At 50.6% G+C, this 25,207-nt stretch overlaps 1 protein-coding gene and 1 long non-coding RNA gene across 4 annotated transcripts in view; one reads left to right on the forward strand and one right to left on the reverse strand.

Moving 5' to 3' along the window:
* The window catches only part of NEURL1B (neuralized E3 ubiquitin protein ligase 1B), a 40,709-nt gene extending 33,211 nt beyond the window's left edge, over positions 1 to 7,498 (reverse strand). The window contains exon 1 of the mRNA XM_067732844.1: positions 7,315 to 7,498. Coding sequence (XP_067588945.1) covers positions 7,315 to 7,345 — 31 coding nt within the window. The 5' untranslated portion in view covers positions 7,346 to 7,498. The remainder of the gene's footprint in view (positions 1 to 7,314) is intronic.
* Positions 6,771 to 25,207, forward strand: part of LOC137222109 (uncharacterized) — a 44,401-nt gene continuing 25,964 nt past the window's right edge. Inside the window, exon 1 of one of the 3 annotated variants that reach the window (XR_010942330.1) lies at positions 6,771 to 7,099. This is a non-coding gene — a long non-coding RNA (uncharacterized lncRNA). Of the gene's footprint in view, positions 7,100 to 7,126; positions 7,221 to 14,284; positions 14,419 to 25,207 lie in introns of those variants that run through there. The other 2 variants (XR_010942332.1, XR_010942331.1) reach the window with 2 other exon arrangements.

The raw sequence follows: 25,207 nt of genomic DNA on the forward strand, positions 1-25,207 counted from the left end.
GTCGTTCGTCTGGATCATAAGGGGCAGAACTAAGACTCAGACCCAGGGATGGAGGCCCCCAGCCTGTGCCATTACCAACTCTGTTAACAATGACAGCACACCAGGGGGACAGGATGCTCCTGGCCTGCAGGAAAGCCTGGGTGCAGGGTGACAAAGGGCGCTCACCCTGGCCCCAGGCCCTTGCTGACCGACTGGTAGGGGCTGCCTGGAGCTCTGGGTAGCAGCCGGGCTCAGGGGAAAGGATGTGGGTGCATGGTGACACCTGCCAGTGGGGGGTGGGGATGGCCGAGCACGGGCCAGCTTTTACCAGGCAGACACGTCAGGAGCCTGAGCCCTAGTCAGGCAGGAGGAAGGGATGCAGAGCTCCAGTTCACCACTTCTCCTCCAGGGCAGGATTCCACCTTTTTAGTTAGAGTCTCCAGGCCTGGGGCGAGGTGAGCGGGGTTGGCGGATGGACCTTTTCTATGGGCAGCATCATCCTGGCTGCTGGGGACAGAGGCGATTCACCTTCCCAGGACAAAGAAGGTAAGAAGGTGTGCCTGCAGGAAGGACAGCTTGTGGGGAGGGGGGACTCAGGAGCTCAGGATGAGGCCAAGGGGCAGCAGCCCCAAAAAGCCCCAGGGGGCAGCGCCCCATAGTGATGGGGGAAGGGGCTCTGGGGTCAGGCAGGCTTGGGATCAAATTCTGTTCTGCCACTTCCTAGCTGCCTGACCCAAGGCAGGTCTCATGACCCTTCTGAGCTCAGTTTCCTCATCTGTGAAGTGGGAGACTACTTCTGGAAGGCTCGTCCTGATGGTTTAAAGGGGATGAAACAGAAAAAGGGCCTGGCATGGGGCGGGTGTGCTGCAGCTCTGACCACTGGGATACACCCCCCAGGTGGGCGCTCACAACCTACCGCACGCTGGGCCCCTTCCTCTTCCCTCTCTGCTTTAAGCTCTCACCACACACCTGGCTTCTGGGCTTCTATTTTAAGCCCTTATAGAGCACCACCAAGTACAGAAAGCCCTTTGGTCCAAAAGAGGACAGAGCTGACTCTTCTTGTCCATGGGGAAGATTAAACAGCCTGTTCTGAGCAGCCTTTGCGGCCCAGCCCAGCAAACACAGCACATCATCCTGGCCGGGAGTGTGGCATCTGAGAAAGCTAAGTCTTCTGACTGCAGGCCGGCCTGCAAGAAACCACTCTTCCTCTGACCTGACCTCTACCCACCGCTTTGACCTCATATTGCTACCACCACTTGCACTGGGACCCCCAAACTCTGCAGCTCCCCCTTCACATGCCCCGTTCTCCCTCCCCTCAGGCCTTTGCACATCTAACCCTCTGCCTTGAACAGCCTTTCCATTCCCTTGTGGCTAACTTCTCTGCTTTCCGGTCTCAGCTGGACAGGACCTCCTCCAGGAAGCCTTCCCTGCATCCTCCTCTAGGCTCTCACAGCCCCCTGGGCTTCCCCTCCCCCACTTACCAAACTGCCCTGTCCTTGTTAGTCTCTCCCACTAGACCTGGAAGTTTGGTGAGCCGATGCAAACTGCAAATGCAACCTGCCAGGCAGATTCTTCTCCTCAGAAATGAGGTGTCTTGGACAGGGCTCAAGGAACCCTTGGGAACTGCTGTCAGTGCTATGAAAGGGATGACTCCCAATCCAGCCCCTCAGCTCGGGGCTCGTGGTCACCTGGGGCAGAGCTTTCAAGGCAGGAAGTGAAGGGCACTTGTCAGCCAGCCCCATCTAGGGACCCCAGGGGCAGGCCTGAGGCCTCTCCTGTCCATGGTGGCAACAATAACCATGACAGTGACTGCCCTGGACATTGTGCTAAAGCCTTCGCCCTCTCTGTTCCGTTTAATGTTCACTCCCACCCACTGCGGGGAGCTACGAATCCTCCCCACTTGCAGGGAGGAAACCGAGGCACAGAGAGGGGAGTCCTTGCCCAACATCACTCCACTGGGAAATGGCCGCGCTGAGATTTGAACCGGGGTAGCCTGACTCCAAGATGCATGTCTAGACCCGGACACCAGACCTCCTCCTGCTGTAGACCAGTGAGTGGGTTCACCATAGCCCTTAACCACTGTGACCCACGGAGAGAAACGCATTTGACATTGTGACATGCAACACGCACAGGTGCACGCACACGTGCACAACTGAAGCCAAAGTTTCTGAGGCCAAAATACTCTTCCTACGCGAAGGCACTCGATATTTTATTTTTTATCCTATTCTGTGTCATTAGGATTTTTTTTTTAAAGGTGGTTGTGCACGACCCACAGTAGACAGACAACAAGGCCAGGCCTTGTTCGGGGTGTCGGACATCGGCCCCTCCCTCTTTGAGGCACAGGGTAGCAGCACCTTACGCTCTGCAGTGATATAACCAGTCACGTGACCTGCTCTACTAGAACATTCTGTCCCTCTCCCACCAGTGGCCAGCTCCACGGGGCCTGCCTGTGGCTGTCCATCCCATTCAGGGCGGAACCCCAGGGCTGGCACACGACACATGCCCAACAGGTGTCAGATAAGTGAACGAAGGTGCACAGTCAGGAAAACGCAGGGCAGGGCACACCCCAGGGTCACCCAGCCTGGGCACACGGCACTTAAGCAGAGATCAGGATGGCTTTGGTGCAACTGAGCTACAGAAGAGGCAGAAAAAGATGACATTCGAATGGGGGAGGCAGACATTCAGTTGGACTTTCCTTCAGATGTCGCCTCCCCCAGGAAGCCTTCCCTACCCCCCTTTCCTGCCTGGGGAGAGAGAGAAGGAAGGGAGAAGAGGTGGGATAAGAGGGTAAAAACAGAGGGAGGCCCCAGTTCCTTCTGGCTCCAGATTCTCCACAGGCAACTTCTCCATGTTTCCTATACATTGGACAGACCCATTCCTCTTCCTCACTTCCACTGATGGATAAGACTGCTCCATCCTTTCCCCCAACGCCCACGCCAGCCCCCAGCATCCTCGCAGGCCCTCACCAAGGAACCTTGACTAGTCAGGGCCCCTGACCATGTGTTGACAGCCTGGTAGGTTTCAGGGCTGTTGGACGAACCACTATCACTTTGAGAGGCTCAGGCTCAGGCCTCTAGCTCAACTGGGAGGCTATAAAGTGATTCTTCATGACCCAGTGGGAGAGAGGCAGATGGGGCCAGATAAGACGGGCAAGCCCCACCTAACTTTACATTGTGACTGGGTAAAGGAGGAAGAGCCGTGCAGAGAGAGGGGAACGTCCCTGGTTGGGTCATCCGTGCAGCCGCCGTGATGGCTGTGAGAGTGACAAAGGCTGCTGTCCTCCCTAGAGCTGAGACGGTCCAGATCCAGGGAAAAGAGTGGCTGCCAGGCCCTCAGAGCATCACCGCCCACTGCCAGAGGGCAGCAGATCTGACCCATGTAGGCCCAGTAGCCACACGGTTCCGTATTCAGGTCAAATAAAGAAAGAGGCTCTACAGGGAGGGCACCTGAGTGGCCCAGTAGGAGCAGATGCTTCCGGTCTGGACGTAGCATTTGCAGACTGACCATCTAGGTTAGGGAGATTGGTTCTCCCCCTTATACCGGTGAGCCTTTGTCCTTTACCTCTCCAAGCTTCCATCTGCCTCCCTGTAAGATGGGGATAAATATAGCCCCTCTAAAGCGTTGTTATGAGGACCTGAAACAGGTAATGTGGGTAAAGCCCATGACTCAGGGCTTGGCACAGAGCAGGGTCAACACGCTTCCCTCACTCCAGAGCTCCAGGATACCACTCACTGAACTAACACTAGAAAGGGCCGTTGACTTGGTCAAGCATAGACTGACTTAATGATTAAACCCAACCGACAGTTTGAATTCAGACTCTTCTCCAACCAGAACTACGGGTGAGCCCCAGAGGCGTGTGGAGGGAAGGGATTGAAACGTGCTGGTGGGAGAAGGGGGAGAGTTCCTCCTCCCATCCCCCTCCCTGCTGGAATTGTGCCCTCCTCTCCCCCCAACCCCACACATGTTTACACTTTTCTTTCTTTGCTTTGCAAAACCCAGATTAAGGCTAAAGGAGTGCAGAAAAAAGGACCATGTAGTATATCACAAACAAGACAGACCTGGGTCTGCTAAGCCCAGCTTTACCACTGCCTTACTGTGTGAGTTGGGGCAGGTGTCTCAACCTCTCTGTGCCTCAGTCTCCTCATCTGTAAAATGGAGGAGAATGGCACCTTATTTTGCAGGTCTGAACTGCAACTAGAAAGGGAATGGGGAATGCACACAGTAAGAGCATAGCAAGTGCAAATTCCCATGCTGAACCCTGCACACTTGTTTATGGGCCATTGATCTGAATTGCTGATGCCCTTTGTGAGGGCCACCAAGGGGCTTTCCCTCAACCGATCACAAAAGACATTCTTTTCTGGGGGCATTTCCTTACTGTATACAATAGCATGCCAGGTGTGCTCTGGGGCACCCAATAAATGGTATCTGAACCATGGATGTCAGGGGAAGACTGCAGGACTTTGGAGCTAAATAAACCTGGATTCAATCCTGGTTCTGCCAACTGGTTGGCCCATGTGAAATGGGACGCGTCATTTTACCTCTCTGAGACTTGGTTTCCTTATCTGTAAAATGGAGATGATAATCCCTACCTTGCAGAGCTGTTGCAAGAACTAAATTCATTCATTCAGCAAATATTTACTGAACATCTCCTATGTCCCAGCCACTGCTCCAGATGCTGAATATACCCCAGTGAATAAAACAGGCAAAATCCTCCCTGGGGAGACAGACGATAAACAGCTAACTACATGTACAGCATGGCACATGGTGAGCCATGCTAAGAAAAAACACAAAGCAGGGGAGAGGGAGTGGGAGACGATGGGGGCAGGGGCAATGGCAGGAGTCGCGTGAAAGAAGCAGGGGGAAACCATGTGGAGATCTGGGGTAAGGATGTTCCAGGCAGAGGGATCGGCAAGTGCGGAAGCCTTAAGGAGAAGCATGCTTGGCATATAAATGAAGCCACATATGCAGGAAGCCTGGCATGGAATCCAGGTGCTCGGCAAATGCCAGCTCTCTATTTCAAGTCCCGTAGAAGGAACCCCACGCATGTGTCCTTTTCCTGAGAATGAAAGCACAAGGATTTCTACAGGGCAACACTGAGCCAAGTGTTCTTTCAGCCTAAGATGCAGGCAACATGTGAGCTCCACCGCCAATTTTTGGGCTCCCGCCAGGCACCAGGCTCTGAGCTGGGCAATCAGGGATACAAGATGATCAAGACGTGGGCTCTGTCCTCAGGCAGCCCCAAGGCGAGTAGTAGAGACGGGTGATGACAATGCAAAGTGGTCTGATGAACAAGCAGAGACAAGAAGGTATTTAGGTGGCAGAGCAAAGGTGTGGGTGGTCAGGGAAAGCTTCCTGGAGGAGGTGACAACTGAGCTGGGTTTTGAGAGATGGACTAGACACTGAAAGGATATTCCAGGTGTGGGGAGCGTCACGTACTGAGCACAGAGGTGCAAAAAACAGCACAATGTGTGTGAGAAACTAATTACGGGCAGGTCAGAAAACAATAAATGTTTCTTCATGTTTTTGGCACCTACAGCCTGATGTGGCACAGGAATGCCAGTTCCATCTCCTTCCTCAAACTCAATGCAAGCTTCAGCACCAGTGGAGCTTGAATTTTCCATGATTAGCTACTGCCGTGAGTAACCGACCTTAACCCCAGGCTCCCAGCGCGGGGTGGCCCTGTCCACAGAGAGAGGGCCGAGTGGGATGGAGACTACATAAATATCCAGCTATATTTAGCCCGCCTGGCATGCCTCTGTCCCTTCATCTACCCCAAGGCTGACCCACAGGTGGCAGAATGGCTTTTCTACTAGAACAGCATAAACATTTCTTAATTAAGAAATCCCACAAAGGGGCTCATGTCTTTGTGGCTGGGAGGACATCTGCTGCTCTATTTGCCAATATCCCTGGACACCTCCAGACTGGGTGGCGGGCTCTCCCCATCCCATTCCCATCCCCATGCCGTCAGTAGCCCTGGCCATAGGAGGCGTGGCCACTCTCAGGTAAGAGGACCTGGATTCGAATCCCACCTCTGCCACTGATTAACTGGTGACGCTCTGCTGGTGACTTCACCTCTCAGGGGATTTGGTAAATTCTGTGTGCAGTGGCCTGAAAGCTGCCCAGGGGCTTATAAAGCAGAAGGAGGGGCTCCTCTCCTATAAGCAGGCCTTGGGAATGTGGGGCTCAGCACCGTCCATTTCAATCCCTTCCAGGGGAAGAAATAATTATTTTTTGATATGTAATTATGAAGGAGAGAGCTATATGGGACTGTTAGAGCATAGAGGAGGTGATACCTCCCTCTCCTCCTAAAACCTCACATATGTGTCTCTCACCTTCTGCCTAAAGGCTGCTACAAATGCCCAGCCTTAAGGCAAAATAAAGATTTATTCTAAAGACTTGGCAGGGAGGAGGGTGGGCAGACAGACATAGGTCCCAATCCAGACCCCCTCCCCACTAGCAACATGGCCTTGGGTGTGTCATTTCGCCTCCACTGAAACTCAATTTCTTCATTATAAAATTGGAATACACACCTTTACTGTGAAGCTTCTTTGCATATCGCGCTGGGGTAGGCAAAGTGCCAGACACTGAGCCTCCAAGCCTTTGAGCAGCGCTGATCTATTCCCACAATTATCAGGTATTTTCTAGCAAGGCCTCTCTGTCTTCACACCCCCACCTCCTTCCAGCTCTGGATCCCCTTACTCTGGCTCCGGAAATTCTGGGGCGGTGTTAACTAGGGGGCGATGCGCTCGACAGCGGCGACTGCAAGGGGCTAGAGAGCTCCCAGCTGAGCGGACACCAGAGGGGGGCGCAGCCAGGGTGCGCGTGGGAACGTGGCCAAACCAAGGCAGCATGTACCGCGGGGGCGCTGAGCGGCTGGTAACTGAGGTACCCCTGCGAGCACCCCCCCCAACTCTCAGCCGCTGCAGTCTCGGCACATCGGGCGGCTTTTGGCCGTCGGAAGCCCTGCGGAGCCTGGTTCCATTCACCCCCCTGGAGCGCCCCGGGCTCCTTCATCAGCGCCCTTGGGCTGGAACAAAGGCAAGGGGTCGCGCAGCATCGTCCCAACGGCCCCTTCGCGCATCTGGCCAAAGCCGGGAGAAAGAGCACCGGGGTCCCCAAGGTAACCAGGACGCGGTACCCGCCCTCCCAGAGCGCAAAGCTCAGCCGCTCCGCGCGCGCTGAGCCGGGAGTCGGGAAGCACCAGAGATTCCAGCCCGCCGCGCCCGCCGAGGGCTCCAAGGGTAGGTGGGGTGGCTCTCCGGAAGTCACCCAGAGGGTCCCCCGAGGAGAGAAGAACCCCAGCGCCCGACTCCCGGGAGGGGCTCCCCGGCGTACCTGGCAGGGTCCTGTGCACAGTGTTGCCCATAGCTGCGTCGGGGCGCGGCGTTGGCGGTGGCGCGCTCGGGACGCACGGAGGCTAAATACGCGGTGGGCCGGGAACCCGGGCCGGGGTCGGGCTCGGGCTCCGGGGCATCGCGGCTGCACTGGCGAGCCGGCGGGCTGCAGCTGGGGAGGGTGCGGTGAGGAAAGCAGCGACGGGAGGAGGAGGCGGAGCCACCGGCCGGGGCCTGCCGGCTCCGCCCCCGCCTCCCGCTGCCTCCAACCACGCGGAGAGGGGCGGGGCCGCGGCCGCAGCATCTTTTGAAAGTTTGCACCGGGAGGCGGGAGGGGAACGGCCGAGCCTCCCGCCCTCGCGGCTCCCGCGCCCGGGGCAGGAAGGCGCGCTGGGCAGCTAGGTGCCCTCAGGATGCCAGACTCGTTAGCCTGCTGGCCTTTCTGTCATTAATTGCAACACTGTAAGAAGGCCTACGTGTGCCAGGCGCTGGGCCACAGGGGGGCCAAGCCCTCGCCCTGCGGAGCTTCTATGCGGGATGTTGAAGGTGCGGGGGTAGGGGTGGGGGATGAGGAGGTCCGGGACGGAAACACAAGCACAAGGTCAACTCGGACAGTGTAAAGGGCTTGAAAACAGTTCAACCAGGGTGATGGGTTGGGGTGGGATCTCGTGCCTACAAGTAGGAGAAACCTAGACAGTGTCCAAAGGTTGGGAGGAGGGAACATACATTCATCAATTCACTCACTCGCTCATTCATTAAAATATTTATTGAGCACATCCTCTGTGCCACAGGCTGTGCCGGGCACTGTAGATACAGACAAGCCATGCTAGTCTAGTGGTGAAGACAGAAATAGCAAGCAATTAAGATCACATAATATAATGATCAAAGCCAGGAGGAAAATAAAACAAGACTGATGGGGTAACTCTGCGGGGCTCAGGGAGAACCTGGGGGCGTGTCAGCTCCATCCGATGCACAGCAAAGAATCGGCAGGGGAAGAGCTGGAGACAGTGTCTCTGGCAGAGGGAGTAACAGGCATTCCTTATTCATTCATTCACCCCACAGATCTCGGTACCTCTCCTGTGCAGGAACCCAGACCACACTCAGTGGGGCATGAAGCTTGCTAACCCCTGCCTTCATTGGGCTCCATTTTTCAGATCAGAACACTGAGGCTTAGGAGGTGAAATGATTTGCCCAAGAAGACCCAATTCCAAACCAGTTTTTTTTTTTTTTCCGGCTTTACTTTCCATGCTCTTGTAACCTTTATGACCTTATGAAATGTGTTATTACCCCCACTTCACAGATAGGCAGATTGAGGCGCAGAGAGTGGAAAACAGGTGCTCCAAATTTCCCAGTAAGGGGCAAAGCTGGCCTGGAGATATGTGATTGAAAGATGGGTATCCGGGAGAACAAGCCCCCGCCCGCCCCCAGCCCCCGCAGCTCAGTTTCTCTGGTGCCTTCTGCCTCGAGTGCCTGACCCATCCCCAAAGGGTTCTCGTCCTTCAAGGTCAGCTCAAAGCCTCCACCTCTGGGAAGCCTTCTCTATTCCCCACCACACCCTGATTTATCATATACGTCTGAACATAAGGTTGGCTTGTGTTTGAGTCACAATTTCTCATATTACGGGTACTCTCTCAGTCACTTATTTTTTAAACACAAAGTCCTGTTCGGGAAAGGTGCAGTAGTTCCATATACCCTCAATCCACGTGAGTTTGGGATGCGTATAGAGGTCAGTATTATTATAAAAGGAGTCTAGGAAATTTTACTCATATAAAGCAGTGCAGTGCAAATAGGATTTTGTAACTGCAAGTGTCACAAAGGTAGGGTCACAAAGGGTGACGGCAAGGGAGGTTGTCGTAAACAGGCCTTTTAAAGGTCACTTTCAGAGCACCCAAATAAGTGGCAGGGTTGTGCAGATCACAAATGCACACCTGCAAATGAAGCCCCAGCTGTCCTAACGCAATGCAGATGGTACCTGCAGAGGGGACACAGTGTCCAGTGGTCACCTGACGCTTGGATCCAAAAGGGCTGTGTTTTAGCATCTTGGTCCCTGTGATTAAGATGTGCTCTGGAAAACCAAAACTTCTTTCCCCCCACCCTCCCACCAGCTGATGGTGACACTAGTGTCAAAGCCACGTGTAAAGAGTTTGAACCAAGTAGTTTCTTGAAATTTTAGATTGGACAAAAGCAGTCTTTCCAAATTAATATTTTATTAAATAAATGAAATATTAAAAATTTAACTATATAAAAGTGATTTAAAATATATCTCTCTCAGTAAAGAAATAAATATTACAATAGCCGTTTGACTATTTCGTCTCCACACCTTAAAGTTTATATGATTCAACTTTACTGTGCATCTTCTCATTGGGAGAATAGGGATTGCCCTTAACCTTTACTTGGGTGACCTAATATTTGGGCATATATGGTAGTTGCTCACCCCTCTGAGGTCCCTCTGCACTTTGTCTTTTCTGTCAATTATACCCTCAGGGCAGGTGCTTTAGCTGTTACCCCTCTGTCCTCTCCATTGGCAGATGGGAAGCCTCCTGTGGGCAGGACCCAGGACATATTCACTTATGAATCCCCAGTGCCCAGAGTAGGAGTAGCATGCCCAAATGCTCAATACACATTTGAAAAAACTGACTGCAGAGGGGCATTGCTCTAAAATGGGAGAAGAAAGGAAAGAAGGATGGAAGAAGGGAGGGAGGAAGGGATGGAAGAAGGAAGGGGTAAAAAAGAGTTGTGAAGGAATGAGTTTTAGTTGATAGCAGCCCTGGACTTGGGTGTCATCAATAGTGATATGTGTGGGGAGAAACAAATAAAATAGGGACGCATTAACAGAAGTATGGTCTGTAGAGCAAAGGAAGAGCTTGCCGCTCCAGTGCATGATTAGACCATTCTGGGAGAAGTTGCTTTGGTTCTGGGCACCACACTTGAGAAGGAAGGCAAAGCTGCAGGTGGCTTTGGGAGAGAGGGAGCTCCCAGTCACAGGAGGTGTGCAAACAGAAGCAGAGGACGCGGGGCATCCTTGGGCCAGGACAGCAGCCTCTAGTCATAACTTCTCCTGGCTTTGACTTCCACACTGCCCCCCACCCTTAGCCACATCCAAAACCGTGGAGACAATGCTACCCTCCCTTGGCACCAGGACCCGTGCTTGGGTTGCAGGGGCCCCTGGGTGGGGCTGCCTCTCTTGACTGTGCAGTGTTGGCACAGTCTCCCATGGCAGTGGGTAGAGGGAGGGCCCAGGCTCTGCTCCCTGGCATTGCTCCCTCTGGGCATGCCCTAGCAGATCCTGCCCCATGCATGGCAGGCCGTCAAGTGCACCTCGTAAAAAGGGCACACACTGAGCTGGTGGGGGTTATGGCCACTGCAGACTCCTGGGTAGAAGACCCCTTCCTCCAGGGAATCCAAGGGTCTTTGCACAGACTCGTCCTTGCAACTCAAGAACTGAGAATCCAGGCTACAGTCAAACCACAAAGCTTGGTTTTAAAATTGCTACGGGAGGCCTCTACTTTTCAGCAAACTGCCCATCAAACCTCGATTTCCAAAACCAGCGCTCTTCACCCACAAAAGCAATATATTTTCAGTTCCTGGTTACAAAGTGCCAATCATGCAGTGGGCACCAGGCTGTGCCCTTTGAGCGATCCTCCTCACAGCCTAGTAACGTGGTCAATAACATAATTCCTGTTTGACAGGAGAGGAAACGGAAGTGAAGGGCGAAGAGGGAACTGCCAAGTTCACACATCCAGGAGGAAGCAGAACTCAGAGACTTCTAGCTCTCTCTCTCTTTTTACAGAAGAGGAAACAGGCTCAGAACCACAAAGCCACTCATCCAGTGTGGCACAGTCGTGAACAGAGGAGACAGGTGTCTTGAGTTTTTCTGGCTCCCATACCTATGTTCATGCAGGGCCGCCCTCAATGAGCAAATCACGTTTGTGTGATACTAAATCTGGCCACAGTTTACCTGGCAGCCAAGGCAAAAAGGGAAAGAAGCCCTGGCACATGGCTTTCCTTGTCCTGTTCCCTTGCAGATACATACTTGGTGCTGGCATCAGTTCCAAAGGGGAGCTCATCACTGGTGCACAGGAAGGCTGAATGGACAGAATCTTCCTCTAGAGTCTACCCAGAGACACATCAACAACATTCAGATGGATGGGTCCCATGGTGGCCATCCGAAAACGCCAAGCACTGGCATTTTCCTGAAATCCAGTGGAGGCCTCTCTGCCACAGGCTGGGGTCATGGGTGTCCTGGACTCAGCTTTCTCATAACACAAGGACAGAGCTTAGATGCTCTGAGACACATGGTCATGATGGCCATGGGATGGAAGCCTGAGGCAGGGGGTGAATTGAAATCAATTTATGATCCCAATAACTTGCACTTACTGTGCAGTTGCAATGATAATTACGACACAGTAATAGCTAACATTTATTGAGTGTTGGATGCTGTTTTGAGTCCTTTAGATGTATTAAGCTAACAACAACCCTAGGAGGTAGTATTATTAATATGCCCATTTTATAGATGGGGAAACCAAAGCCCAGAGAGTGTAGGTAGCAAGGCCCCGGTCACATAGGCAGAGAGCAGTATGACTGAACATGTTAGGTTCTGATTTATTTAATCCTCATAAAAACCCTATGAGTGAGAAAAGGAGTGAAGGGTTGTTAAGGTGTTGCTTGTATTTGTTGCCTTTTAAAATCTTCATCCCCTCCAGCAGAGGTGGGGGCCATTATCATCTCCCTCCTATATGACATGCTGGGAGGCTCAGAGAGGTACAGCAACTTGCCCAAATCTACACAGCCAAGAGGGCAGGACCCGAACAGGAGCCCAGCCTGCTCTGACCCCAGAGTCTGTGCATTCCTCCTGTCGGCCCCTCAGGTGGCTGAGAGTTTGCAAAGAGCCCAGCCCATCCTACCTAGAGCAACTTGAGGGCAGGCCTGTGCAGATCCATCCCAGGGTCCAGCACACAGCTTGTCCTGGCCCTGGGAGAGCCCACTCTTCCCTGCTGCCTTCCTAGAGCTGTGGAGAACCCACCAGGGGGACATGGACTTTTAAAGAAAAACTGGAATAATGAATGTGGAAAGGGCCAAATCCTAGCTAGGCTACTTACTTAATTACCTTGAATCTTGTTGGCTGTGTGTCTCTGCATAGTTACTTAACCTCTCTGGACATCAGTTGCCTCATTTGTAATATGAGGATGATAATAACGCCTACCTGATAGGCGCTATAAACTTTCAATGAGATTATGATTGCAAAGTGCTTGACACAGAATAGGTGGTCAGTAAGTGTTTAATGAATGAACGAATTGATGAGTCAATAGATAAACCCCAGGGACAGGGGTTGGATCTCATCCACAGATGATGTGCTGGCTAAGGGCTCAGTCTCTGGAACCAGCCTACCTGGCTTCATAGTCTGGCTTCCCTCCTATCTAGATGTGTGACCCTGAGCATGTTACTCAAATTCTCTGTGCCTCACTCACCTCGTGTAAAATGGGCTAATAAGGATACTAGCCTCATGGGATTGTTTTGAGGATTAAATGAGATAATACACGTCAAGTGCTTAGAACAGTGCCTGGCACATGGTAAATGCACAATAAAACTAAGCCACCATTCTTATTAATTAGTAACTCTTGTTATTCCTGGGGTCAGTTGCTTGGGGAAGAGGACGTTTCTTCTAGAGGAAGGGAACAGAGTGCGGACATGGGGTGGGACAGTAGAAGAAGCTGCTTCTCTTGGCCTTGAACACTGTGGTGTCTCATGTCCTGGGGGAGCTCCTCAGAGCTGGGTCAGGAGCTGCCAGGTCTGGGGAGCCTGAGCAGGGGACAAGAGTGGTTACGCCAGCCTGGGGCCCCGTGGTGCCACTGCAGGCCATGTGAAGCGTGGGTTATGCCTGGCAGGCCTGGGACGCTTGGCTTCCTGTGACCCTGGGGTCTTTCAGGCAATCTTCACCTCCCTCAGCTGGCCCTGCACTGGCTAGAGAGCATCAGGGGAATCACGGAGGCTCTGGGGCCATGTGGGCTGCAGCAGGAACCTGAGTGGAGGATCCCAGGTTGTCAGGGATTTGAGGCAGATTGGGATCTGGGACAGCTGGGATGTGTGTATCTTAATGTGCAGGGCCTTGTTGGTCCAGGAGGCCAGGCCACTTGCACCACCAGTGGGTTCGGTGGGCTCCAGGATTGGGGGGCAGACCCAGGTCCTCCTCCAGCCCTGATGGGAGATGGTGCAGAGGGAAAGAGTCCAGCCCCGGGCCCCTGGCTTGGGTGCACACCCAGCCCACTACTGCCTAGCTGAGGGTCTTTGAGCATGTCACGTGCCTGCTCTGCCTCAAGTTCCTTATCTGTAGAATGAGGACAGTTGTTCCCAGTGTGGGAATGAAATGAGAAGCAGCCTGGGAAGGGATCGGCGCAGAGTGGAGGCTCAGTCCAAATGGCCTGAGGTTAGAATTACCGCGAGTTTGGAATAAGATCCAGTGTGGAGCACACTTTTTCTCCAAAACACATCTGTAGTGTAAAACGCGATTGGGCTGCATTTCTTGAGACGTTGCCAGGAGCCCGGCGAGGCTGGTAAAGGCCAGAGAACAGAGGCAGACCTTGGTGGGACAGGTTGGGGGTGAGGTGGTGGAAGAATGCCACCAGGGGCCACAGCAGGTGCAGCAGGGTACGGTTTGGACCCTGCGGCCAGGCTGACTTTTTCAAAACCCCTGGCTTGCCCTTTCTTGGCCACGTGGCCTCTGACAAGCAACTTCCTTCACTAAGCCTCAGTTTCTCCCCCTGAAAAATGAGGACGGGGGACAGGGTCTGTTTCTCTGACTATTGGGAAGAGTAAATGAGGCCAGTGGCCCTTCCGTTGCCCCAGAGCCTGGCATGGAGACTGGCTCAGACCAGGCTCTTCATCTCAGCAACCACTGTTACTGCCTCAGGAAGAGAAAGGATGGGGCCTCTGTCTGCTCTCTGTGCTGAGGGACGCTATTCCTTGTTTATGTAGGGAATCCATCAAAGCCACCCCAGCCCGTGCTGGAGGCTTCTCACCACGGTCTGGTTCACGCTCAGAGGTTTCTTCATCATCGTCTGCCCAGCCTGAGGGAAGGTGTCTGTGCCGTGTGGCTGGGGGAGCTCTGGTACCGATTGGGACTTGGAAAGCCCAGGATCAACTCGAGGCTGCAGCACTTACCCAACTGGGGCCTCAGGCAGGCCTCAGTGTCCTCATCTGTAAAATGGCCAGGAAAAATCAGTTTCTGGGTTTACTGGGGATCAGATGGGATTCGTCTTGGACTGTGATATTCAGGCTGTGTGTATTGCAACACTGCAGTCGGAAGCACAGGACCAGGTTGGCAGTCCAGGATTTGGTCCCATAGACCAGGGTTCAAATAGTGATTCGCCTTCTTACTTGCCCTGTGACTTGCCCTTATGTCTCAGAGCGATGGGGACTCAGTGACAGGCTAAACTCTCGTGAAACAAGGACCATTAATTCTATCAAAGGGATAGATATAGAAAGATAAATACCCTCTTTTATCTCCCACTCCTTCCCCCAACAATTTCTGGTCCCTGCTTGCTCTGCCCCCACTTGTCCCATAACTGGGTGAAATCTCATGAGGGCTCTTTAAAACTCAGTCCCACAACCATTGCAGGAGCACCCGTTCTGCGCCAGGCCTAGGGTCGCACCCTCGCTGGCTGGAGAGAATCAGGCAGTACAGGTGGGATGGGAGGAGATGGGACCCGAGCCAGCAGAGGTGGGTGACTGGGAGGTGGCCCTGAGAGCTGGTGCCGAGGCACTGGCCGTGGAAGCCCAGCACCCAGGAGCGCTGTCCAGTTCACCGAGCCATTTCGCTTCGTGGCCTTTTCGCCCTTTTCACTGATGAAGAAACTGAAGCTCAGAGAGGGGAAGGATTTGCCCGTGTCACACAGCTGGACTCAGGGGACTCGTGCTTGTGGTGGGACCCCTACAGTCGGGTCCTCACTCTCACTGACCCCTCACCTGCAGAGGGAAGAGGCTCCTTAGACCAAGAGGAAGGAGACCATGAGAGGAGGCAAGCACGTGGAGAAGAGTCCACATTATCCTCCATCCTCCCGGAGTGGTTAAGGGTGGGAGACCTGGGGGCAGAGTGTCTGGGTTCGAATCCCAGCCTGGGTACGCACTGCCTGTGACCTTGGGCTAGCCACTCCAACTCTCTGTGCCTCAGGTTCTATTTCTGTGAAATGAGGCAAATGATAGGAACTCCCTGAGAGGTGTGTGAGGAGGGAATGAGCTGATAGGCCTGAAGCATTTACAGGGGTGTCTGGCAATAGTGAGTTCTCAAGAAACACATGCCCCACGGGCAGCCACGGTTACAGGTTCTAACTCCTGCTTTGAAATGCCTCATAAGATTCTGTTTGCATTCTTTGAGTCTGAAATACACTTCTAAGCATCTATCCTGAGGATGTAATCCCAGACGGATAGGGACTAAGCTAAGAAATGCCCAGAGTTCTTCAGTACACATTGCGTACTCCAGTATGAATTCACAAACATCTCCTACCACAGGTAATGTTCAGTAAACAGCTGTCGCTCACAGAACCTTACAGAGCTCCTGGCCATGATGCTTCTGAAGAGTCTGGAGTCACGGGAGAGAAAGCTTACGTCATAATGTTAAATGAGAAAGGCTGAACAATGTGTATAAAAACAAGGTGAAAGGAAATGCGTCAAAACATGACAAGTCATTTTCTCTGAGTAATAAGGAATATGGGTGTTTTTTTCCCCTTCTATCTGTGGGTAATTTTTTTTTCTTTTTTTTTTTCTGTACGCGGGCCTCTCACTGTTGTGACCTCTCCCGTTGTGGAGCACAGGCTCCGGACGCGCAGGCCCAGCGGCCGTGGCTCATGGGCCCAGCCGCTCTGCGGCATGTGGGACTTCCCGGACCTGGGCACGAACCCGTGTCCCCTGCATCGGCCGGCGGACTCCCAACCACTGCACCACCAGGGAAGCCCTCTGTGGGTAATTTTTAAATGTTCTGTAATGAGCATGTACAAAACTTTTCTAATGGTAAAGGACTCAACAGACTACTTTTCAAAGGTAGAGTTTTATCTAGTGGCTGAACCACTGCCTGACCGGTCCTTAGCATTTTGGTGTGGATTGGGTTGTCAGTTTTCAAGCAATGAGTTGAACGCTGTGGGATGGGAGTGTGACAGGTAGTGCTTAGTTCATGCATATTTACTAAGTCCCAGCCCTGGGTCAGCTTCAGAGTGTGCAAAGTGTGCAAGGGAAGTGGGCCTTGGGGGAGGGCCTAGGCACAGCTTGAAGTCCCCTTGATACCAAGCTGGCAGGAGGTACCAAAAAATATTCTGGGAACATTGCTGTCTTCATGATTTTGCCATATCCAGATGTTGCCTGTACTATCACTCACTTCAGAGTTTAAAAAAAATTGGTTCACCTAAAAAATACTCAGAAAACTGTAAAACATTATTGAGAGGAATCCAAAAACTAAATGGAATGATATATCACATTCATGAATTGAAGATCCCGTATTTTAAAGAAATCAATGCACTGCAAACCAATTTATAGATTCAGTGCATACAACCCTAATCAAAATCCTAACAGGTGTGTGCGTGCGTGCGTGTGTGTGTATGTAGTATGTATTATAACTTGGAAAACAAGTTTGTAAACCCTGTGTGGAAACACAAAGGGTGAAGGATAGCCATTTTTTGAAAAAGACATTTTTTGATAAAAAGGAACAAAGTAGAAGGATTTGCTCTACTGGATGCCAATACCTATTATATAGCTAAGTAACTAAGATAGTGTGGTATGGGTACAGGATAGACAAATAGACCAACGGAAGAGAGACAGATGCCAGACATACATGGACTCATATGTTTTTTGACAAATGTGACATTACCAAGTAGTGGGGGAAAAGGAACATCTTTTCAATGACTGTGCTGTGCCAATTGGATACCTATATAGGAAAAAAAGAAACTTGATCCCTACCTCACACCACTCACAACATCAATTTCAGGGGAATTATAGATCTACATGTTAAAGGCAAAACAGTAAAACTTCTAGACAATAATGTAAGAGAATGTCTCAATGACCTCAAAGTGATAGAAAAATTCTTTAACAAGACACAGAAAGTACTGATCATAAAAATGGATTGATAAAATTGACTACAATAAAAGTTAACATTCTTTTTGTCAAAAGATATTAATGAGAAATTAAAAGGCAAGTTACAGAGTGGGAAAAATATATCATACACATATAACCAACAAAGGACTTGTTTCCAGAATAAATACAACTACAAATTGATATGAAAAAGACTAACAACTCAATACAGGAATACTTCACTTTATTCAGTTTTGTTTACTGTGCTTGACAGATACTGAATGTTTTACAATTTGAAGTTTTGTGGCAACGCTGTGTTGAGCAAGTCTATCGGCACCATTTTTCCAACAGCGCTTTTTCTCACTTTGTGTCTCTGTGTCATATTTTGGTAATTCTTGCAATATTTCAAACTTTTCATTATTATTATATGTGTTATGGTGATCTGTGATCAAGAGTCTTTCTTGTTACTCTTATAATTGTTTGGGAGTGCCATGAACTGCTAACATTATAAGACAGAGAACTTAATTGATAAATGTCATGTGTGTTCTTACTCCTCCACTGACCAGCTGGTCCCCTGTCTCTCTCCCTCTCCTCGGACCTCCCTATTCCCTGAGACACAATAATATTGAAATTAGGCCAATTAATGACCCTACAATGGCCTCTGAGTGGTCAAGTGAAAGGAAGAGTCATACATGTCTCACTTTAAATCAAAAGCTTGAAATGATTAAGATTAGTGAGGAAGGCATGTCAAAAGCTAAGACAGACTGAAAGCTAAGCCTCTTGTGCCAAACAGTCAGCCAAGCTGTGAGTGCAAAGGAAAAGTTCTTGAAGGAAATTAAAAGCGCTACTTCAGGGCTTCCCTGGTGGCGCAGTGGTTGAGAGTCCACCTGCTGATGCAGGGGACACGGGTTCGTGCCCCAGTCCGGGAAGTTCCCACATGCCGCTGAGCCTGTGCGTCCAGAGCCTGTGCTCCGCAATGGGAGAGGCCACAACAGTAAGCAGTGAGAGGCCTGCGTACCACACACACACAAAAAAAAGTGCTACTCCAGTGAACACATGAATGATTAGAAAGCGGAAGAGCCTTCTTGCCAATATGGAGAAAATTTTAGAGGTCTAGATAGAAGATCAGACCAGCCACAACATTCCCTTAAGGCAAAGCCTAACCCAGAGCAAGACCCTAACTCTATTCAATTCTATGAAAGCTGAGAGAGGTGAGGAAGCTCCAGAAAAATGTTTGAAGCTAGCAGAGTTTGGTTCATTAAGTTTAAGGAAAGAAACTGTCTCTATAACATGAAAGTGCAAGGTGAAGCAACAAGTGCTGATGTAGAAGCTGCAGCAAGTTATCCAGAAGATCTAGCTAAGAGAATTCATGAAGGTGGATACACCAAACAACAGATTTTCATGTGGACAAAACAGCCTTATATTGGAAGAAGATTCCATCTAAGACTTTCATAGCTACAGAGGAGAAGTCAATACCTGGCTTTGAAGCTTCAAAGGACAGGCTGACTTTCTTCTTAGGGGGCTAATGCAGCTGGTGACTTTAAGTTGAAGCCAATGCTAATTTACTATTCTGAAAACCCTATGGCCCTTAAGAACTACGTTCAATCTACTCTGCCTGTGCTCTATGAATGTAAGAACAAAGCCTGGATGACAGCACATCTGTTTACAACACGGTTTACTGAATATTTTAAGCCCACTGCTGAGATCTGCTGCTCAGAAAAAAGATTTGTTTAAAAATATTACTGCTCATTGACAATGCACCTGGTCACCCAAGATCTCTGATGGAGATGAACAACGAGATTAATGTTGTTTTCATGCCTGCTAACACAATATCCATTCTGCAGACCATGAATCAAGGAGTAATTTCGATATTCAGGTCTTCTCATTTAAGAAATACATTTCATAAGGCTATAGCTGCCATAGATAGTGATTCTTTTGATGGATCTGGGCAAGGTCAGTTGAAAACATTCTGGAAAGTGTTCACCATTCTAGATACCATTAAGAACAGTCATGATTCATGGGAAGAGGTCAAAATGTCATCATTAATATGAGTTTGGAAGAAGTTGATTCCAACCCTCATGGCTGACTTTGAGGGGTTCAAGACTTCAGTGGGGTAAATAACTGCAGGTGTGGTGGAAATAGCAAGAGAACTAGAATTAGAAGTGGAGCCTGAAGATGGGACCGAATTGCTGCAATCTCATGCTAAAATTTGAACGGATGAGGAGTTGCTTCTTCTGGATGAAGAAAGAAAGTGGTTTCCTGACATGGACTTTACTCCTGGTGAAGATGCTGTGAAGATTGTTGAAATGACAGCAAAAGATTTAGAATATGACATAAACTTAGTTGATAAAGCAGTGGCAGGGCTTGGGAGGATTGATTCCAATTTTGAAAGGAGTTCTACAGTGGGTAAAATGCTATCAAACAGCATTGCATGCTACAGAGAAGTCATTCGTGAAAGGAAGAGTCAATTGATGTGGCAAACTTCACTGTTGTCTTATTTGAAGAAAGTTCCACAACTATCCCAACCTTCAGCAACCACCATGCTGATCAGTCAGCAGCCATCAACATGGAAGTGAGACCCTCCACCAGCAAAAGGATTACTACTCCCTGAAGGCTCAGATGATGCTTAGCATTTTTCAGCAATCAAGTATTTTTTTAATTAAGGTTTACCATTTTTAGACATAATCCTATTGCACACTTAACAGACTACAGTATAGTGTAAATATAAAATTGTATGCACTGGGAAACCAAAAACTTCATGTGACTTGCTTCATTGCAATATTCTCTTTATTGAGATGTTCTGGAACCAAATCCTCAATATCTCCGAGATATGCCTGTATAAAAGTGGGGAAAAAAACAGGCATTTCAAAATAAGAACATTCCAATGGCCAATAAATATATAAAACAGTACTGAATCTCACTGATAATCAGGGAAATGAAAAATCAATTTCACAATGAGATAACCATGGCACCCCAGCCGGATTGGGTAAATTTAAACTTTTGACAATACCAAGAACTGGCAAGGATGTGGAGCAACAGGACCCCTCATACACTGTTGATGGGAGTGTAAAGCCATACAATCACTTTGGAAAATTATTTGGTGGTATCTGTTAGAGTTAAACATACATGTACCCCCGTGATCCAGCAAAACCCTCCTAGATATAGACCCAACAGAGACCTGTTCATGAATGTTCCTAGCAGTTTTATTCAAATAGCCCCAAACTAAGAACAACCCACGTGTCCATCAACAGTAGAATGGTCAATAAATTGGGATATACTCATACAATGGAATATAATTCAGTAATGAGAATGAAGTACAGTCCACATACCAACCTGGATGACTCAGCAACATAATGTCCTGTGAAAGAAGCCAGGCACCAGAGAGAACATACGACATGACTTTATTTATGTGATGTTGAAAAACAGGTATGTGTAGGTTATAAAAGTGTAGAGAAAAGCAAGACGTGACTATCATAAAATTCAGAGTAGTGGTCAACTTTGAACAGGAGGGAGGGGTACCGTTTGGAGCGGCCCAAAGGAGGAGCCTCTGGGGAGCGAGAAATGTCCTATTTCTTGACCTGGATGTTTGCCTTTTGATAAATTATTGAGCTGCACATTTTAGTTTTGATGCAAGCTTTAGCCCCACACAATGTGGCTTCTCTGTGCATGTTATATTTCACAACAAAAAGTTTAAAAGAAAAAAAAACTTCCAGGGCACCAGAGGGAAGGCAATTTGAAAGAGTCCGGCTCCCGAGGGAGCATCCCTGGGGCAGTAGATCAAGATACTGTCAGTAAGAAACACAGAAGACATCGAAGCCTTATTTTATCTAGGCGTCAAATGCCTTACCCATCTTAGAATTAGAAACAGAATTCAAGAGAGAGGGGCAATGCAGAGATGTGTATTAGCATGTTTACACACTGGAAAATAAATGCATATAGTTTTCTGACTGAAAGTCAGGCAGACCTGGCTGCACTGTTTGGCAGAGATGGTCAGCTGTTCAGTTTGCGAGGTGGAGTTTTTTGGAAAATGTAGGAGTGGAATCTACAGCTCCAAAGTTGTGATGAGATTTTATTTAAAGCACTTATTGGGTATACAGCATGCTGGAAGTTACATCCTTTGCAATTATTTGCTTCTATGATGAAAACATTTAGGTGCCAACTAAAACTGTTTGTGTGCTGTAGGTAGTTTTCAAAATTCTTTTAGGGGCTATGTGAGGCCCCAGTGTGAAGACCCCTGTATGAATAGACAGGTGGAAAGAGGCAAGCCGGGTGGTAGAGAATGGGCAGAGGCCTGGAAGGCCAGCTGCGCTGGGAAGGGGCTGGGGGAAGAAGAATGGTTGTCTGGTCTGCGGGGGAGCCCTGAAGAGTCACCCCTGAGGGCCTGCAGGAGGGAGAGCAGGAAGAGGCCTAGGCACTGGGGAAGTAGAGCCCAGGAGAGCCAGCAGGAAGAAAAGGCCAGGGGCTGGGAACCTTTACATGAACAGGTGGTCAAGCAGATGTAGGAGAAGAAAGCAAAGAAAGGGGGCATCCCTGGCCCCTCGTTGTGTGTAGCCACAGCTCTTGAAAAGACCCAACAAAGCAGGCCCCCTACTCTGGCAGCTGCCTTGAAAAGACCTTGTGCCCACCCATCTGCCACCAGCTCCCATCCCCCACTAGCACCAGGGTTTCCCAGCAACACTGGCCTTTCCTGGCCAGGGGTGGGGCAGGGGAGGGAGGTGGAAGGCCACCCAGCCACCTAGCCCTGTGCCTGGGGACAGAGGCCGCTGGGGGCGACTCTGTCCTTCACATCTCTCTTCGGAAAATTGTCAATACGAAAGATAGTGGCTATAATAAAATTTGAAATTTCAAATAGTGCCAACATCGGCAGAAAGATCAAAGTGAAACTGTGCTCTCTGTAAACCTCCACCGCAGCCAGTTTGCTATGTATTCTTGTTACCTCTGGTCAAATTCTCCCCAAAAGAAAATAGCTGGGTCTCTAGAGTCAGCCAGTTAGGATGTGCATCCCAACTCTGCCACCGCTGTGTGATCTTGAACAAGTTCTTTACCTCTCTGAGCCTTATTTCCTCATCTGCTAAATGGAGCTAGGTTTAGTACCAGTCTCAGAAGATTGATGCAATATTCTGGGTCCTCCACGGCATGAATCCCTACCCCCATCCCTCCTCCACCGAAGTTGAAAGGGGTGGGTGTGTCCCCCGGGGAGGAGAGTGGAACACTCTGAGCACTGTCCGCAGCCCACCCACACACTCAGAGGGAGCTGAGGCCCCTGAACTAAGGAAAGTCCATTCTAGTGGACAAGACAGACAAGAAACCAGGGTGATACGTGGAATGAGGGAAAACAGATCAGTGGGATGGGTGGGTGGCAGTGGCCTTTCCAGCCAGGCAGTCAGGGAAGGCCTCTCTGAGGAGGGGGGAGGGAAGCAGGAAGGAAGCCAGGTGGACGTCTGAGGAAGGGTGCACCAGGCAGAAGGGCCTGCAAGGGCATGAGCTCGGAGGCAGCCCGGTGTGCTTGCACATGACATAGGTATCACCTGAGGAAAGGGGAGCTCAGGAGGACAAAGGATCAAGGTCAAGGCCACCTAGGATGCTGAGTGGCTGAGCTAAGAGATTTCAACCCACGTCTTTCTGACCCCAGAGTCTTTGACCCTGAAGCCTCCCCCAGCTGAATGCTGCCTGCCTTGCATCTCTCACCTTATCAAAAGGTCAAAGTCCTCCTCTCTTTCTTGGAAGAGCAGGGGTGGGGGTTGGCGGGGCTTAGCGCAGGATGGTTCCCACTCAGCCAGCCCTGGTCACAGCCCAGTGGAGCGCTCCCCACTGATCCCTCCAGGTTCCTGTCCCTCCGGTCTCTACTGCCCCTGAGCTGGACCCTGCGGGAGGAGTTCCAGGATCAGGCATCCCTCTAAACTGTCCAGCCACTCTCGGCCACCTTGTCAGAGACTGGGATTCCCGCATAGCCCAGCTGGGGTCCTTTGGGGTCCTTGCGACCTCCTAGGACTCAGACAGCTGAGGGCGCAAAGCCATCTCTGGCCTGGGCTTCCTGCCAGTGCAGGCCACTCTCTGGCCTCAGGTGCCCCAGTTGAGGACCAGGGCCATTGCTGAATATTAATGAGGAAATGAATGAATGAAGAGGGAGTGACAATGAATGAAAGGGATGCGCAAGCAGCCGGGTGGCCTGGAGAGCTGAGAGGCAGGAGGCTCCAGAGAGGTCAGACAGGGGAGGAGGTCAGAGGGGGATGCCATGAAAGGTTAGACTCAGCTGGGCCTCCTTTAACCCCAACCCCGAGGCTCATGTGCCCATCTCTGAAATGGACCCATTATGGACTCTGCAAGCAGTGAGTGCCTCTCCCTCCAACTGACCCAATTCTGGCCACTGGCCAGAGGCCATCAGCTTCTGAACTCCACAGCACTCACGATTGCATGAGGGGAGACTCTGGGATAAGCAGCTCTTGTTTACGGTGCACATCCCAGCCCTGAGTGTTGGCACTGCCAGTCTCTAAGCAGCCCTCACAGTGGGCGCTCCTGTCCCTGTAGTTTAGGGGCAGAAGCAGCCACTTGGACCTGGCATCCCAGCACAAAATTACACGGGGGAGCGAGAGCCAGAGTCACTCCTGGGAGTTGGACTCTGGAGGCCCTGGGTGCGCGCTTGCCCCCGGGGGGCAGGCCCTCTGTGGCCTCAGATCCTTTCCCGGGCAAAGCTCATCCTGGTCGGGTCTCTGTGAATCTGTCCTGACCTTCAGCTTGACACGGGGGTGGGAAAGGCGGGGGCTATATTTCAGGACCCATCACGTGAAAACAGACTGAGGATCCCCCTATTTTTAGCAACCAAGCTGCATGTACCTGTTCCCTGCCACCCGCCACCACCACCACCACCCCACCACCAGGAGCAAAAGCTCGGACGAACATTCATTCACACCCAATAATTCCTTAAATAAAGACAGCTACATTTTGGCATCCCCTGTGCTCGAAATATATGCTCCTTAGATTTTTCATATCACATGCGGTCTGCATAATTTTAACCCAAGCGCATCAGCTGTCGACGGTCTTATTATGTGAGTCACCGTCGTTTGGGGTCTTAAGATAACAGGAACAGACTGGCGGGCTCAGTGAGTGTGGACATCCTGGTGCTCAATCCTGGTGGTCTGTCTGTGGGGTTCTCCTCATCCCCCAGGGAAGGGGCTGGAATCATAGTGAGGCCTACCACCTACTGAGCTGGGCTTCCTGTATCCATTTTGCTCACAGCCGGCAGAGTTCTCACCCTGCGGCACGCCCTGGCTGAATCCCTCCTGTGGTGTCCCGTCCAGTGCATAAAAGCTCACCTCCTGCCCTGCCCACAAGGCCCTCTCTGATCTGGCTCCTGAGGACTTTTCCAACACACCTTCCACTAGGCTGGCCTGTGCTCGCGGTGCTCTGTAGGTATTCCGAGCTTCACCTGGCCTCAGGGCCTTGGCACCTGCTCTTCACCCTGACTGGAATGTTTTTTCCCCAGATCTCCTGAGTGGCTTCATCTCATCACTCAGGTCTCAGCTCAAGTGTTGTGTCCTCAGAAAAGTCCCCTAGACATTGACCATCCTGACTAGCTGGGCTTAACCTTCCTGCCCCTCCTCCCTCAGGCACAAGTTATCTCAGCCTTCTATTTTATTGTCTTCAAAGACTTCCTGTAATACAGATAGGGCTGCTCATTTATCGTCTTCCTAGGAGGCCAGCAACATGAGAGCAGGAATCTCAACTTCCTTGTTCACCACTGTATCTTCAGAGCCTATGTGACACACAGCAGGTGTTCAATAAATATCTGTTAAACCAATGAATGAACCCTCAGCAATGCTATTGCTATTTCTCCTGTGTTA

This window comes from Pseudorca crassidens, chromosome 3 (genome assembly GCF_039906515.1).
Source record: "Pseudorca crassidens isolate mPseCra1 chromosome 3, mPseCra1.hap1, whole genome shotgun sequence".
Taxonomy (NCBI): Eukaryota; Metazoa; Chordata; class Mammalia; order Artiodactyla; family Delphinidae; genus Pseudorca; species Pseudorca crassidens.